At 33.8% G+C, this 18,698-nt stretch overlaps 1 protein-coding gene across 1 annotated transcript; it reads left to right on the forward strand.

The window, feature by feature from the left end:
- Positions 1–226: 226 nt before the first annotated feature.
- On the forward strand, positions 227–3,099 carry LOC113357543 (cyclin-D4-2-like). The gene is made up of 6 exons (XM_026600983.1): positions 227–964; positions 1,299–1,385; positions 1,492–1,590; positions 1,687–1,888; positions 1,982–2,109; positions 2,234–3,099. The coding sequence occupies exons 1-6, from the start codon at positions 644–646 to the stop codon at positions 2,507–2,509; spliced, it is 1,113 nt and encodes a 370-aa protein (XP_026456768.1). The 5' UTR covers positions 227–643; the 3' UTR covers positions 2,510–3,099.
- Positions 3,100–18,698: the final 15,599 nt, after the last annotated feature.

The following is an 18,698-nucleotide window of genomic DNA, read 5'->3' on the forward strand; positions in this document are numbered from 1 at the left end:
GTCCATCCTATATTTACCATGACAACTCGTTTAGTAACCTTTAAGGATTATATCAAACTTAAATTCCTACCCACTGGATCATAAGAAATGAAAAGATTAATGGGCAGAAGGTAATGTACAATCAGAAAAAAATGAGCCATTTCTAATCATGTCTAATCATGTACTGTATTCAATATTATATATAATTCATTCATCAAACGGAAAGGAAAAAACCAAACAAGTCCCTTCCTAAAAAGAATCATCAACCCACAACTCTAAATTCTCTCCGTTACTTGGTTTCTTTCTTTGTTAGTAAATTTTTTTGGAGACCCATTTTTATTTGGGGTTTTTCTGAAAATCCATGTCCTTCACTTCCATTTCTCTCCTTTACCCTAAAATTAGTCTCTCATTCCTACATAAGTCCCCTTTTCTTCCTTTGTCTCTTCAACCCATTTTCACAGACCCCTCTTTCTCACTCACTCTCTCTCTTTTCCTCACTCTATCTATCTCTGCGGATGCAAAGCATTTCATTTGCCGTTTCATCGATAGTTTTTTGAGAAAATCTGGTTTGGGTTTTCTTATATTTGATGAAATTGGTCTACAGAGAGAAGTGAGAGTGAAAAGAGAGAGCTTGGGGGGATTTACAGTAAAAAATAAATAAGAAATGGCACCAAGTTTTGATTGCACAGGTCTTCTTTGTGCTGAAGATAGTCTTTTATGTCTTGATGAATCTGATATTGGGGATGATGATTTTAATGACGGGTTTATTGTTTCAAAAGATGTTATTACTAATCAAAACCATAACTTTTTTAATGGGGATGAGGATTTTTCTCTAGTGGGGTTTCCTTTACTGAGTGAGGAGTGTATAGTTTTGATGGTTGAGGGAGAATCTGATCATTTACCTAGAGATGATTATTTGATTAGATTAAGAAATGGCGATTTAGATTTAAAGATTAGACGAGAAGCTATTGATTGGATTGGAAAGGTGGGTTCTTTGTTCTTTGTTCTTTTCTTTCTGATTTTGACACTGGTAATCTTAAGTTTGTTCTGTGATTTCATTTAGCTATTTATAGTATTTGTTTGATGGAATTGATATTCACCTTGTGTGTTTCAAGTGTTTTATCTAAAGATGGGGACTTGGGGATTCTCTATCCCTTTTTTTTTTGGTTAGAATAGATATGAACTGGATCTAAGTAATTTTCTATTTTGATTTGTATTCTGTTGAATCTTCTATCTTTGATTCATAAATCTATAGAAGTTTAGTATTTACATTGTTTTTGTAGTAAAATGCTTAATTTTTGATTGTTTTGATTGCACAGGTTCAAGCCCATTATAATTTTGGACCATTGTGCGCTTATTTATCAGTTAATTACATGGATCGGTTCCTTTCAGCTTATGAACTTCCTGTAAGTAGATAGCAATCAGTATCACATTGCCGAATGTATGCTAATTTTCTAATTGTTACATTGCTTATTGATATTTTATGTGTTGTCTGTCTTTGTATATGTGTAGAGAGGTAAAGCTTGGATGATGCAGTTATTAGCTGTAGCTTGTCTATCTCTAGCAGCAAAAGTGGAAGAAACCGATGTTCCTCTATGTCTAGATTTACAGGTGAAGATTATGTTAATTATTGCAATGCTGAATGTGAAATGTTGAAACCTAGTATCTATATGCATCCTGATTAGTATTCGGTTTATAATGTATCAGGTTTGTGAATCAAAATTTGTATTTGAAGCTAAAACTATACAAAGAATGGAACTTCTCGTTTTAAGCACTTTAAAATGGAGAATGCAACCAATTACGCCATTCTCTTTAATTGATTATTTCTTATGGAAGATTAACCATGATCAACGTCCACCTAAATCATCGATCACTCGATCGATTGATCTCATATCAAACACAAATAAAGGTTTGTAAAATTATTTCTTTTTGCTTGTAAACATCAAATGTGAGTAACATTGGTTATGGTTCTGATATTTTTTGGTGTGGGCATCGAACGCAGGGATTGACTTCTTGGAATTCAGACCTTCTGAAATTGCTGCAGCAGTGGCAATGTCTGTATTAAGAGAAACCCAAACAGCATTTGACATTGATAAAGCTATATCATGTTTCATTCAACATGTAAAAAAGGTAAATCTTTTTTCTTTAGCGTGGTCCCATTTTAGACGATTTAGAACCGACTTAATGATCAAGAACAAGTAGACGAATCCGAATTAGTGAAGCTTTTGTTGTCCACCCATGTTTTGGTTTGCAGGAAAGAGTTCTCAAGTGTTTTCAAATGATCAAAGATGTATCGTCATCAGCATCAATACCTTCTTGTATTAGTGGAATTGTTAAAGTTGGAAATAGTTCTTCATTACCATCCGCGCCTCGTAGTCCAATTGGGGTTTTGGATGCTGCATGCTTGAGCTATAAAAGTGATGAATTAACAGTTGGGTCATGTGCAAATGAATCACATTCAACTCATGCTGCTAAGAGAAGAAAATTGAACAACAGCAACCCATATGAAGTAGTAGATTTGAAGTCATGAGAGAAATGGGGTTTCTTAGAAAGGAAGTCATGAAAGTAGGATTTTTTTTTATACTTGAACCAAAATCAATTTAGTTTGGTTTGGTTGAAATGGAAATTTTGTGTGTGGTATTGCCCCCTCCCTAGAAGGCCAAAACAAGAACCAAATAAACAAAAAAGAGAGATAGAACCAAGAGGCAGCATAAACTTTTTGTGGCAGGGTAGCAGTGGGGAATGGACAATGCTCTCATGGATTTTAGCATGAATGGAACAGTGATCATTAGCACTATGAATTTCGAACAACAACCGTAGAGGATGGAGAGAAGAAGAGCAGAGATACTATGGAATCTGGGTAGAAGATTACAGGTTGATGTTGTCTTCCATCACTAAAGAACCGAAAACATACAATAACAGAAAGAAGAAAGAAAATGTGAAGGGGGTTTTATTGTTTCTTTTTAGCTATTATTTTTTTTCTTTTGTGAAAATATTAGGAGAGTCTTATAAAAAAAAATCAGTCCCTGTAAGGGAACAAAAAAAGATACTACCCTGATAGGATATTTCTTTTACTATTAAATTAGTTTTTTTCAATATAATGAAATTTAATTTATGCCGTTAAAAATATGGATAACCAATTCGTTTTCATGAGAATCTTCAGGTGATGGTAGTGCTATAATTACTGTCATCACCAGTGATCCCCTCTTTCTTTGTTTGACTTTGACCGACTGTGTGTCTCTGGCCTCCAATCCTGGGTTTTGCTGCTTCTTTCTCTGGCTCGGAAGACCTTGGGAATGCAACATGCAAACCGCCAACTGATGAGATGAATTCGATGAGATCGTGAGAAAGCATCTCAAGTGAGAAAAGAAAAGAAAAGACCCAATGGGGACCCTTCCCTCGCTCCCCCTCTTAAAAGTTTGGGGATTTTTTTCTTCTCTTTTTTAAATTAAAGATAAAGGTTCTTTATAAAATGACGGGGGAATTATTCTTTCTCTGTCTCTAATTTAACACAATCTTTCACATTTTTCTATTTGGCAGTCGGTGAGGACTGACTTGGCTATCGTATACAACATGCCTTCTCCACTCCCTCTTTTAGATAACATCTGGACTCCTGTATTTGCTTTTGGCTGACTCGGCTGACCACGCATCATGTGACTCATCTGCATGTGATACAATTTTTTAATGTAAAACTTATTGGAAAACCCATACTATATGGGTTCAAACCCCACGAAATGGATCTTTTCATATCCACTTCATACTTTTATAATTTGTAATTTCTACGTCCAAATTTTTTAATTTTAGAGTCGGATTTCGAATTTTCCTGGAAACCCGACGTCATCAATTTTTTAATAAAATTTTTAATATCAAACTAACCTCCAATAAATAAAGTATCTATCTTACAAAAGCAAATACTTTTGTAGCCATCTGACGGTTATAAAGGGGTCTTTTAAAGACATCGACGACTCTTGTTCTTTTCAAAATGGAAAACGTGAATCGTGGTTAAAAATGAAGCTCATTTTTAGGCCCTAATCCGATAGACGGGATCACTTTTTTTTTTAACCTTTCGGGTACAAAATCTAATTAACACCAATCCTATTAAAAGGATTTTCTTCGGTCAATTCTTCACCCATTGTTTGTCGGTTATACAAGCCATTATCAAAACCATTATTTACAGCATTCAATCCCTTAGATTGATACCTGATAATCAGCTTCTTACGTTACAGGAATCTGTTGAAATGTTCGAGTACAAAAATCTCGAGATAGGTTGTCATCTTCCAAGGTTTCTGAAAAAGCGGGGGTCTAACAACACCACCCAATATTTCGTTTGGCAATCTGAATAGACAAACTCCAATATACTTTCAAGATAATCAACTAGACAGTTATACTCAATCTCAAAAGTATATCAAAGAGTTTTATATCTTTATCTCTTGATTCAATCTGCAATCAGCAAATAGGGATTTGCGAGCCCGATTGAATATAAGAGGTTTAACTTGAACGGTATCAAAGACCAATGTTCAAGTGTCAACCAATTCACTTAACAACCATAAGGCCGGATGCAAGAACTGATTGATCTTAACGTACAACCTGTGATATTTCTATTATATAAATAAAATATAATGCGGAAAAGAAATAACACAGACACCAGAATTTTGTTAACGAGGAAACCGCAAATGCAAAAAAAACCCGGGACCTAGTCCAGAATAAACACACACTGATAATAAGCCGTTACACCAAATTCCTACTACCTATTCAGACTAGATGTAATACCTTCTTCAGCACTTGTAGAACTCCTAGCAGAATACCGATTCTCTTTAGAAATTCTTCACACAAATCTTCTAGCAGAACCTAGGCTCTTTTTAGAAGATACCACAATAGGATTGATACGATTCGATATTTTGCTTGCACAAAACACCGGTTTGATTTCCATTTAGATGTAAATCAAGGTTTTGGAAATCTTGTGTTTATTTTGATAAAAACAATTACTAGGTAAAAGTAATATCAAAACAAACTTGTAGATTAGGGTTTTAACTGACAATCAGTATGCGTACACACAAGGAGTCCGTGAACCTGATTTCCGTAAGTAAACTTGGGTGATTCCAAAGATCAATTTCCAAGTTAAGAAAACCCTAATAAATCTACCACAAGAATAACTAGAATAAATCTAGAGATATCTTGTTTAAAACTTCTCAAGAATTTTTACGAGATGCCTCAAAAGAAGTTTTTCTTTCTAGTCTCCAATTTCGACTAACAAGTGTTGGTATACGATCGGAAACTGAAATCTATCAAAACCTAGGGTTTATGATCAACAACTCTTGAATGGTTTTATATCAGAAGAGAAAACCTTAGAATATACAAGAGGTGAAAAACCTAGATTACAAGTTGTATGATCAATCACGAAGATTAAATCCAACTTGGCTTTGTGATCCCTAATACAAAGACTTTTATCTCACCCTCGTTCACGAAGAACGGAAGACGTGGAAAACAATCTGCAGAGCTTACGCCAATTTTCCAAAGGGATGAAAAATGTGTAAACTCGCGAACTCCTTATTTATAATGAACAATAGCTTGGAAGCTAAGCAAAGCTATTTTCCTTTTACCAGACTCTCCTAAATATGGGAGTCTTTCCTAAGTTACAACTCTTGCCAAAATAATTAAATAAATAACTTATTTAGCAAAAATCACATTTATGTGAATAAATCACATTTTAACTTAGGCAGGAATCACAAACACTTTAATATGGTAAAGTGTTTGGACCAATAGCTAACTTGCCTAGATAAGGAAACATCACCAACTTGACCAAAAATCCATTTTAGTCACGCATTGGGCCCAAGTTCGCGGACCACTCCAAAGCCCATGAAATGTTTCCTACTAATGAATTTAATCACTCATAACTTTATCGTTATGACCCGGAATTGAGTGATTCTTGGCTTATTGGATTCGCAAGCTCATTCACTATAACATGAGATCCTTTAGGGATAAAGGTTATTATCACCAAAGTCATGAATCAAATAACCTCAAGTATATATACATAAATGTACATTTACCGTCATCGGAATTGTTCCATATAGTGAGCATATATATTGATAGATTAGAAAGGTGGAATTGAACAAGAATCCAAATGAAATCAATCACATACCTTTGATGAAGTACTTGTTGATGTCTTCTTGTAGTCTTCAATCTTCAACCTTCATCCTTTAAGGATAGCTTCGATTCAACTTCTTAGACCTAATCTAGTCCTAAACTATCTTTAGTATGCTAAATCAAGAATGCATTTTGGCAACTAAAATTGACAACTAACTTGACATACCAACGCTAGTGGGTTCAACCGAGCAGTGCTCTAACAATCTCCCCCTTTGTCAATTTTAGTGACAAAACCATTTTACATATGGCTTGTATTTGTTAAAAGTAAAAACGACAATCTTGATTTCCTTGATTCTTCAACTCTTCATGTGTTCATCCTGTACTTGTTGAAGATCCATCATAGTATTATTACACAACATCAAAGTTCATTGTATCACAACTTTGACAATAATACTACGGTGATATGTATCACTCCCCCTTAGTCAATACTCCATCTCACATGGAAACCACCCTCCCTTACACAATGATTCGAAAACCATATGTATATGTAGTAGAACTACACATTAATTCTCCCCCTTTTTGTCAATAGAATTGGCAAAGGTACAAAAACGGGATCCTAATGAAATTTTCGAGAAGAGACGTTTCATAGACTAAAAGCAAAAATACATACCAACTTAATTTAGATGCAATCATAAAGCCGAAGCTAAATGCATTCATCAAGGAGTTTTAAGATACAAGATAACCCCTATAAAATTCCACAGCCGCACACCCCGTAGGATATTACTATTAAGCACAAGTTCAAAAGAACTCTCCCCCATTTGATGTCATTCCCGAAAGAACAACAAGAGCGACCTTACTCCAGAGATAAGGATTTATAAATTGGATTTTAGAAAACCCACAAGGAGATATGATTTAAGAACCAATCATTGAAAGTCTCTCATGAGATCATGTTACTAAAAAAGTTTAGAACTATCTCATGGTAACAATACACAATATGTGATCATGAAGATCAAGTATTGTGATCATCTTTTCTAAGATACAAACTTGTATAAATAAGACTTGATATGCTTAGAAGGAAGAATAAACTTTTCCACAAGGATTTACACCAAGAATGGTTACCATAAGAGTATGAAAAAATTTCTTTGACAATAAAAACCAACATCCATGGCTTTGATAATTGCTTCTAACCTGTTAAATTTAGGAATTTCAATCACAAATCAAGTTAGGTAATTAAGACTCATACATGTGGTATCTAGCCATATGATCACTTCCATATAAACCATATTCTTCTTCACCATAACTAGTTCAATTGACTCAAATGAACTAGTTAGAGAGTTGTTCAATTGCTATGAAATCTTATGTAACTACACAAGACACAATTGAAACAAAGACGATTCGATTCGATGAATCGGCTCATGAACTTTATAGCCACGGTTTGCATAAAGCATTCCTTAGTAATTTAAGTTTCATGTTCAGAGCACATCTTTAGATCATAACTACTTAAGCTCACAAACAAGTTCGCGGACTTAAGATAACCGGCAGAGTTTTCCAAACGCATCATAAAATCTCGGCAAGGAGACTTCCGCCAGTTCTCGGACTAGGTTCGTGGACTAAACGCGCAAACAAGTTTTTGGAAAACCCAGCAGAAATTCTCGGTAAGAGAACTTCCGACAGTTTGCGGATTGGGTTCGCGGACTTGGCAAAGCCAATTCCTCTGGTTTCTCTTGATCAACAAAGTTTGAAAACTTCGGTTCAAGGAATACATGGTTATGTAATCTAAACCCTTATTCCAATAATTGAGACATTTTCAGAGGACGTTATATAGCCGTTACTCACAGACCGTTTCACGTCAGAGCAATTCCCAAAGTAATTGAAACTTTTCATGACTTTCGTCACTAGGTGAAGATAAACTTGATTGAAGCGAAAGCTTACCAACACATGTCTCGAAGAATATATAAGCGAGTTAAACTCAACTCGAAACAATAAATTGTTCCACATATTCAGAAATTTTCCAACTTAATATGTTCGCCCCAATTCTTTTGCAATCCTCACCGCATTTATTAGGGCTTCTTGGCGAGGATGCACTTTCAACACAATCAGGTTGTGCTGAGGTGAGCAAAATCTTGCTCACTACAGGTATTCGAAACAAAATCATGCATGGACTCTAGGAATTTAAAAACTTCCTTGAAACTTTCAATAAATATTCCATACATTTTTAAGATGTTATCCCTTGTCAAACTCTTGTCTGGGAGATCCTTCTTAATAGAACTCGTTGCTTTATTGGTCTTCTTTGGTACCCATTTCTGAGTAGCTTTTGGAGCAACGTATTTCTTTTTCTCCCCAATATAATTGTGAAACTTTCGGAAATACTAAAAGAACTGATATTATGAGACTCAATTTTTCTCCAGTTTGGAACATCAGATCTTGTCATCCTAACAAAATCATATCTGGTTTTATCTCGTTTAAGAAATCTGCAATTCCTTTGCAGGTGACCTGGTTTTCCACAATAAAAACAATGTTTAGTATAATGGAAAAAGTTATGTTTAGTATTACCTGAATATGTATGTGCTTGCTTTGGAGCTTGGCAGGATTTCTTCTTTTCGCCATCCGTAGTTGGTAGAGATACTTTACTTTTGCCAACCGTGGAAGGTTTTGGTTGAGAAGAATATTTAGCTTTGACAAATTTTACCTCTTTGCAAATACTAGAAGCGTCTATTCCTTCATAGCCCAATCCTCGTGTATCACGATGAATTCTACATGCTCCCAATATCGAGGTTAATTTATCTGAGCTGCTATTTCTAGACAAACTCTCTTTTAAGCTCAAGTTTTCTTCTTCCAAACTTTTGACCTTCTCAAGTGAAATAACTAGATCATTCTTGGATGATTCACATTGAACTTTGAGATCTTCTCGTTCCGAATCAAATAACAAGTTCATCTCAATATTCTCCAAGTTATCTAGCTTTGATTGAAGAGTAACTTCCCGATCTCGACGTTCGGCAATTTCTTCTTTAAGCTTTCGTATTTCGTTGAGATAATCTCTTGCACCAATAGAATCAAGTTGTTCTTGCAAGTCTTTATTCCGACTACGAAGTCTGTCATATTTAGCTTTCTCACTGAAAATGGTGCTTTCAGCCTCCGAAAGTTTCCGATGACTTTCTTTAAGAAGATTATTAGCTACTGGATCATCATGGAACACTTCTTCGTCAGAATCAGTATCAGAAAGAATTTTTCCAGAAGCTAATGCAACCTCGCCTATGAGCTCTTGAGGATTATAATATTCAGGTCCATCATCGAGAGTAGGAAAGTCTGCTGCATATGCTAATTGTCTACGACTCCAGCTAGGACATACTGCAGACAAGTTCCCGAAACCACGACAGTTATAGCATTGTGCATCATCCTTAGGAGATGTTACACTTTTAGAAAAACTCTTTTTCCTGTCTCTCAAGAATTTTCTAAATTGTCGTGGAGTAACATCCTTAGTATCTGGTGAACCAGATTTATCCTTAGAGGATTCAGAATTGTTTGCAACTTTAAGAGAAATCACCTCTTTTCTTGCGTGTTCATTATCAAAGATCTTTAACTTTCCAGCAAGAGTACTTCTGGAGAGTGTAGAAAGATCGTTTCCTTCTTCAATGGCATGTTTCTTAGACTCGTATCTTGATAGTATGACCTGAGAATTTTGCACTCAATATCTTTCTCCGGAATAGTTTTTCCTAATGAAAAAGAGGAGTTAACTATTTGAGAAAGTCTTTGGTTAAACTCATCAAAGGTTTCATCATCAGACAAGCGAAGGTTTTCCCAGTCAGAAGCTAGATTTTGAAGCCTTGCTTCTTTCTCTGCGACATTCCCTTCGAATACGGTTTCTAAGATATCCCAAGCATCTTTAGACTTATTGCACGTAGTCACGTGGTGCTGAAGATCTGGGGTAATGGCATGGTGATAGCATTCAAACCGTCGGAGTTTTGCTTTGCAGCAAGTATCTCGGCAGGACTGTATTCACCAATGTTCTTGGGAACGATTACATCTCCAACTTCCACAACGGGAGCATCATAGCCATTAACTATATATACCCACGATTGAAAATCACGTGCTTAAAGAAAAGATCGCATAGCAATTTTCCACCATAAGTAATTAGTGTCATCAAAGGCTGGTGGTACGTTTATAGAGATAACACCTTTGTCTATAGAATCAGATTGCTACAAACACAGACTTATGAGGTCTTAGCGTGTTTGCCTACTCTGATACCAATTGAAAAGGCGGGGGTCTAACAACACCACCCAATATTTCGTTTGGCAACCTGAATAGACAAACTCCAATATACTTTCAAGATAATCAACTAGACAGTTATACTCAATCGATCAAAAGTATATCAAAGAGTTTTATATCTCTATCTCTTGATTCAATCCGCAATCAGCAAATAGGGATTTGCGAGCCCGATTGAATATAAGAGGTTTAACTTGAACGGTACCAAAAACCAATGTTCAAGTGTCAATCAATTCACTCAACAACCCTAAGGCCGGATGCAAGAACTGATTGATCTTAACGTACAACCTGTGATATTTCTATTATATAAATAAAATATAATGCGGAAAAGAAATAACAAAGACACCAGAATTTTGTTAACGGGGAAACCACAAATGCAGAAAACCCCCGGGACCTAGTCCAGAATAAACACGCACAGATAATAAGCTGTTACACCAAATTCCTACCACCTATTCGGACTAGATGTAATACCTTCTTCAACACTTGTAGAACTCTTATCAGAATATCGATTCCCTTTAGAAATTCTTCACACAAATCTTCTAGCAGAACCCTAGGCTCTCTTTAGAAGATACCACAACATGATTAATACGATTCGATATTTTGCTTGCACAAAACACCGGTTTGATTTCCCTTTAGATGTAAATCAAGGTTTTGGAAATCTTGTGTTTATTTTGATAAAAACAATTACTAGGTAAAAGTAATATCAAAAAAAACTTGTAGATTAGGGTTTTAACTTACAATCAGTATGCGTACACACAAGGAGTCCGTGAACCTGATTTCCGTAAGTAAACTTGGGTGATTCCAAAGATCAATTTCCAAGTTAAGAAAACCCTAATAAATCTACCACAATAACAACTAGAATAAATCTAGAAATATCTTGTTTAAAACTTCTCAAGGATTTTTACGAGATGTCTCAAAAGAAGTTTTTCTTTCTAGTCTCCGATTTCGACTAACAAGTGTTGGTATACGATCGGAAACTGAAATCTATCAAAACCTAGGGTTTATGATCAACAACTCTTGAATGGTTTTATATCAGAAGAGAAAACCTTAGAATAGACAAGAGGTAAAAAACCTAGATTACAAGTTGTATGATCAATCATGAAGATTAAATCCAACTTGGCTTTGTGATCCCTAATACAAAGACTTTTATCTCACTCTCGTTCACGAAGAACGAAAGACGTGGAAAACAACCTGCAGAGCTTACGCCAATTTTCCAAAGGGATGAAAAACGTGTAAACTCGCGAACTCCTTATTTATAATGAACAATAGCTTGGAAGCTAAGCAAAGCTATTTTCCTTTTACAAAACTCTCCTAAATATGAGAGTCTTTCCTAAGTTACAACTCTTGCAAAAATAATTAAATAAATAACTTATTTAGCAAAAATTATATTTATGTGAATAAATCACATTTTAACTTAGGCAGGAATCACAAACACTTTAATATGGTAATGAAAAGTGTTTGGACCAATAGCTAACTTGCCTAGATAAGGAAACATCACCAACTTGACCAAAAATCCCTTTTAGTCACGTATTGGGCCCAAGTTCGCGGACCACTCCAAAGCCCATGGAATGTTTCCTACTAATGAACTTAAATCACTCATAACTTTATCGTTATAACTCGGAATTGAGTGATTCTTGGCTCATTGGATTCACAAGCTCATTCAATCTTTAGGGATAAAGGTTATTATCACCAAAGTCATTAATCAAACAACCTCAAGTATATATATATATATATATATATATATATACATGTACATTTACCGTCATCGGAATTGTTTCATATAGTGAGCATATATCTTGATAGATTAGAAAGGTAGAATTGAACAAGAATCCAAAGAAATCAATCACATACCTTTGATGAAGTACTTGTTGATGTCTTCTTGTAGTCTTCAATCTTCAACCTTCATCCTTTAAGGATAGCTTCGATTCAACTTCTTAGACCTAATCTAGTCCGAAACTATCTTTAGTATGCTAAATCAAGAATGCATTTTGGCAACTAAATTTGACAACTAACTTGACATACCAACGCTAATGGGTTCAACCGAGCAGTGCTCTAACAATTTCTATGTTTCTTTCTTCGACATACTCTCTCAAAAATTCTAGGTAACTACTATCTTCGTCTGGATTAATTTTATCTAAGATTTTTATTTGATTGGATTGTAAACAACTCAAAGACCATCTCACAGGTTCTCTTTTGTATATTCAGATTTGGGTTTTTAGAGTTTCTTAATATTAGTTGGTGGTTAGTCAAATTTGTATACCCAAAACTAAACTAAGTATTTTATTCGGCGAAATGAAGAAGAACATGATACTCATTGAGTATCAATTTTTAGTTTTCTCATTAATGGAATAAAGTTTTCCAAATGAAGGAGAATCACAATGCCCCGCTATATCCCAATCTTTGTTATCAGTTTTCTCTCTTACTGAATACTTTCTGCAGAAGAGAACAATAGAAAAAGAAAATTAGTGATTAGTCTTGCTAAAGAAGTAGTAAGTATATATGTCTTATTAATCTTCAGTTTATTATCTCAAACTTATGGGTCTAAAAATCCTCAGGAACCACAAGAATATTAATATATGTCTTATTAATCTCGAGAATTAGATAAATATGTGTCTTATTAATACCTTATGGCAGACAACCAGAATCAAAGAAATTTTGGATAAGTTTAATAATTTCGTCCCCTATTATATGTCAATGTTTCTGAAAGAATCATGGGGATAACCGTCCGTACCCGGTGCCCCCAATAATTCATAGACTTCAAAGCATTCCAGATTTCATCATTTTATGGAATTTCTGTTAATTCAAGGTTTTCACAATCAGAAATAACATAACCCAAGCAATTATCAAAGCATTGATCTATAACAGCATTAGAGGTGTATCATTAATAGACTCAAAATGATTTTTTAAAAGATTGTCTAGTTGTTCTTTTCCTTCTATCCACAAGCCAGTACCGTCTCAAAGTTTGCTAATGTTATTAAAACTCCTCCTCCATGAAGCCTTAATGTGAAAGTACTTAGTATTCCTAACATGATCTTTTAAGAATATGTCATGCTATTCTCTTGCTAATATATGTGTTCAATTTTATCCCAAGTTTCTAATTCATTTTCAATTTTTTTTAATCTTTTTCCTATAAACTAGATTTCATGGTTTATTATTTTCAGCATCAATCTTTTTGAGGACCAACTCTTTATTCTTAAAATATTGTTGAAATGATTTTTGTTTTAAAGTTTAAATCCAGATGCTAACTCATGAAAGTATATCAAAAAATTATTATTATTCCTAATTTTACACACGGACCAAGCATTACTAAGAAAACAATCAAAATCCTTATGTTCCATCCAGTCTCAAAAAAGTTTGTATGGTCATTCATATTTTGGGAAAAATGGATTAGAGTCAAACAATATGGGTGTGTGATCATATGGTACCCTAGTTAAATGTAAAACAGCAGCATTAGAGTAACTAGTATACCGGGATTGATTGACTGGCACCTTGTCTATTCTTTCCCTAATATTTTCCACACCTTCTTTATTATTTGACCAAGTAAAGGGATCCCCAATATGATTCAAATCTAATAACCCAATTTCTTGTATTGTGTCATGAATGAAACCAGTGGCACTATTTATTTCATCGTTCCCTTCTTCCTTTTCACTACTATCTAAAATAAAATTTATGTCCCCCATTAAAACTCATGGCACTTCTGAATTACCACCTAATTGTTTAAAGAATTTCCACTGCGTATATTTCCCCGGGCATCAATAACACCCTAAATATAGGAAACCAAGCAAATGAAATTCCCTATTTGAACTCTTATGTGATAAACATTATACTTAAAAGCTATCAATTTCACATTCCGATTATTTTTTCATGCAACTGCAATACCTCATAATCTACCACTTGTTGGTATGATAATCCAATCATCATAAAAAATTCTCTTTAGAACAATTTCCATTTTTTTCGAATTTCATTTTTGTTTCGGAAAGAAAAACTAGATCAGGTCTATATTTTGAAGACAAGTATTGAAAATGATTTTAAGTTTTTCGGGTTATTCCCCCCTTGCATATTCCAAGATAAAAACTTCATACTTAAAAAGCAAATATTATAGTGTAAAAGGGAATTTAAAACAAAATTAGTGCAGATAACTATGCCGAACGGATTACGGAGAATGACTTCAATGCACCCTAAGTCCAAGCAATATGTTGAGGGATTCCCCTTATCTATGACTTATTTAAGGCTAAGGGAAGTGGGTGTAAAGCCAACCTCATAACGGTGTTGTGCCATCCCTTCGCTATACTTTCTGTGCAAATAGTACTACACGAATACCCAGTGTCCGTGTAGTAAAAAAAAAACGAGTAAAAGTAAAAAAAAAAAGTAGGAATGACAAATATGTACTATTATTATAGGCCTAGTTAATGGCAGGTCCGTCCTTCAAAAGAAAAATATATTGGACCCAAGTTTTTAATTCCAGGTCATGTACACGTGCATGACCAGTTATACGTAATTTTAAAATACCCATGCTTCCCTAGATAAAGTAAAACCGTATCTTTCATTTTTTGCTAAATCGTAATTTATGTTCTTCATTTTCTCTCTTTGTTTCTGTCCGGAAGAAGAGCTCTGGCAATGGAGACGAAAATCCAAAAAAATGTCTTTCATCGATTGATCAAGTATCATCAAGCAAGATTTTCCCATAGATCTCATCTTTATCTTCTTCATTTTGATCATCTCGAACACCCAAAACGATTGTGAGATTCTTTTTTTAGTTTCTTTTTTACTTTTTTTAGGGTTTTGATTTTCCGATCTATTCTTTTTCATTCAATAGTTATTTTATTTGTATAATTAGTTTATTTTGGTGTTCTTAATGAAAACTGAATGTTAGATCTACTACTTACAAATTGTTAATATATATCTGAGTTTTTAGAGTTTGTTTGTAGATTTGTGATTGTAAGATTCAGCAATACATGTATGGTGTACTGAAGATAATGTGATTTTTCTGTAGATATATGATGTACTGAATATAATATGGTTGTTGTGTATCTATCAGATCGTAGCATCCATATTTGTGTATTTGTTTGTGTGCTTTGTATGAAGATAAATATTAGTTTGATAATATAATGATTCGGTATCTATTCTTGTACTTGATGATATTTTTGATTGGGTAGATTGTGAATTTCAGCCTACTTTACCTTTTCAGTTGATTGTCTTTTTATTTTTGTAAAAATCATGATTTTCTTGTTGTTTTTAATTGTATGACCACGGAGTACATACATAATGTACTGAGTATAATACGGCTGTTGTGTATGGATAACATGTGTAACATCTTGAATCTGTGTATATATGTGTGCACTTTATACGAAAATATAAGTATTAGTTTGATAGTCTAATGAATGGGTATCTTTTGTGTATTCGTTTTTGCTTTTATTTTTGTTTTGGATGGATTCGTGTTGCGTTTCAAGTTAGTTACATGAGCTGCGTGTATACGGACTTTGCAGGATGGAATAACTATTCTGGTGTTACCTTAGATTCATTGAAGCGGTTTCGTACTTCAGTTGACACCGTTTAATCAGTACATATTGTTTGTACCGTGATTTTTGTCCTTGTTTTTTTTGCTTTTGCATCATTTATAGCTGTTTATTTTTGTTTTCGTGAGTATTGTCGTGGACCTTTATGTTATGTATCATTATAGAGACTACCATTTGTTGTTTACAAGAGTTTGAGGGGGTATCGCCCACTCACTCATTAATTTTTTATAATGTTTTCAGTTTATTTGAGTTCTTCTTTGTTAATATGTATTTATATCATTTGTAGTTGTTTTTTTTCATTCGTTATATTATCTCATATGGTTATTTTGATGTTTATTTTTTCTTAAGTTGCATTCATGTTTCATCTTCTTAGATTGACGAGATTATCATAATTTCAGGCTAGGTAGTTCTTCAAGTTTTTGCTATGAATCATAAGTGATTCATCTTTTTTGTTTCAAATTAATTATCATATTTGCTCAGTTGATTTGGGCATTATCCAACAGTACGTCATTTTCTTTCCAATGTATTGGAGCGTTTGTAAGTTTGATTTTTTATTTTGAGTTTATGCTGTCATATATATTTTGAACATGTATCTTGAATACTGACAAACTGACTTATGAATTCAGTGAATCGTTGCAGGTGTTGGTATCGATAAGCAGTACAATAGATATGTACTCGAATTTGTAAGCAGTTCAGCGGATACATACTCTATTTGTAAGCATTGTGGCAGATATGTACTAAAATTTGTAAGCATTGTAGTGGATATGTACTCGATATTGCAGCTGAAATCCATTATTGAAGTCTCGACATACCCTTTTTGGTTGCTTATTTGGGCATTGAAAGATACACAAGGGAAAATCAACCACATATCCCCCCGGAAGTTCCACCTAAAAGATGCACATCTAGCCACAGGTAAAAGCTTGTGAACCTCGGAAGCGCCACTCCGCGCATTTGCAAACTAATTCAGAATGATGTTGAGTTACTAATTACTAGTGGCAAAAGGAATAGTGGAGATCCAAGTAGATATGAAGGAAGACATCGAAATATCTAAAACTTACGATCGTTATTTACTTTAACTCATTGTGAATTGTTGCATTCTTGATATACTGTTTCTGCATGTAATATATATAAAAGTATCTGTATGTCAATAACAGGTGCTAAATATCTATTAAAATTGATTAACTTTTTCAATATAGCCAATGTGTATTGACATTTGATAATCAATTTTCTTTTGTGTAGCCAATATAAACTGTCAGTTGATATCGATCTAGTTTTCTTTAGTTTAACCATGTATATGACATTTCATAATATCAAATTTGACATAGTTTTTTTTAAAGTACGACCAATATGTACTTTCAGTACAATATACATGTATTGTAGGATCATATTGTAAAAATGGACCTAGTTTTCATTGTTGTTAGCCCTAACACGCTAATGGAATCAAAATCTTCAGAATCATCGAATAAATTAGCATTGTTCATTGTATTATTTATTGCATACTAACAATTAAAATATACATCAAGGATACATGATTAAAACAAAAAAGAAGAATTGAAGATAGACAAAGAGAAAAAATTAAAATTAGTATTGTTCATTGTATTACTTATGGTACACTAACAATTAAAATATACATCAAGGGTTCATGGTTAAAACAAAAAATAAGAATCGAAGGCAGACAAAGAGAAAAATTAAACATAGAACTAGATCGTCCACTACAATGCTACCAACACCAAGACCACCAGCACCACTACTAAATTATGGCTCCCGACACCACTACCTGTTGGAATATATTGTAAAAATTGGTTTCATGTCAGAATGAGTATGTAATACAATTAGACCACATCTATATAACTTTCTACTGAATTTCGTGACAACCTTACCTGCACAATTAAGTAGTTTTGTTTCAGTATAGCATTTATGTATTGTAATCATAATGTATAAAACACGCACACTCATATATGTAAGCATAAACATGGGTTTTTTATCAGTATGAGTGTTGTGTAATGGAAAATTATTGTAACTAAAACACACAATTATATAAGTAAGCACAAACATGGGTTTTCAATACCGGGAATATTTCTAGTCGCTTTAGCAATCTTAGATCCTTTGGTACCGTAAACATGATTAAAAGGGACCTTTATCATAGTGTTTGTTCCTCATATTACCTTTCTCTAGCCTAATTTTATCATTATCCTTCACCATTTATACATCAATGTAAGCACCAAATTGTTTCAAAACCTTATTAGCATCATTATTTTTCTCGACGCCTTCGATCGAATCATATATGTAAGCATAAAGAATCATAAATGAAAGTATAAACATAGTTTTTCGGTATGGGAGATACGTACTCAAATTCATACTGTCTAACAAACATACAATCATATTGAAAGCATAAACAAGGTTGTTTAATTAGTATGAGAATTATGTAATGCAAATTTATAGTTCATAACACACCTACAATCATATATGGAAGCATAATAGTAGTTATTTAATCAGTATGGAAGTTATGTACTGTCAATAAATAGTGTCTAAAACACACACAATCATATATATAAGCATAAACATAGTTTGTTTTCTTTTCTTCAGTATGGATATATGTACTCAAAATTCATATTGTCTAACAGATGTATAATCATAAGTGAAAGTAATCTAATGCCTATTTCATCGGTATGGGAGATATGTATTGATGGATCATTGTCTCATAAACCAAAAATAACAAGCAACATACTGATTATATTCTAGCATAAATTTTTTTCATCAGTATGGAAGATATATACTGGTGGATCATGGTCTTTGGAAGCAAAAATAACAAGTTGCATGCTACCTTTTCATATATTTCTCTGGCATAAATTTTTT

The sequence above is a fragment of the Papaver somniferum genome, chromosome 3 (genome assembly GCF_003573695.1).
Source record: "Papaver somniferum cultivar HN1 chromosome 3, ASM357369v1, whole genome shotgun sequence".
NCBI classification, from domain to species: domain Eukaryota; kingdom Viridiplantae; phylum Streptophyta; class Magnoliopsida; order Ranunculales; family Papaveraceae; genus Papaver; species Papaver somniferum.

Bases quoted from the DNA above. Each gene is read 5' to 3' on its own strand.
- LOC113357543 (XM_026600983.1), top strand. From the start codon at position 644: ATGGCACCAAGTTTTGATTGCACAGGTCTTCTTTGTGCTGAAGATAGT. The intron at 965-1,298 runs GTGGGTTCTTTG...TTGATTGCACAG, and splicing joins CTATTGATTGGATTGGAAAG to GTTCAAGCCCATTATAATTT. The intron at 1,386-1,491 runs GTAAGTAGATAG...GTATATGTGTAG, and splicing joins TTTCAGCTTATGAACTTCCT to AGAGGTAAAGCTTGGATGAT.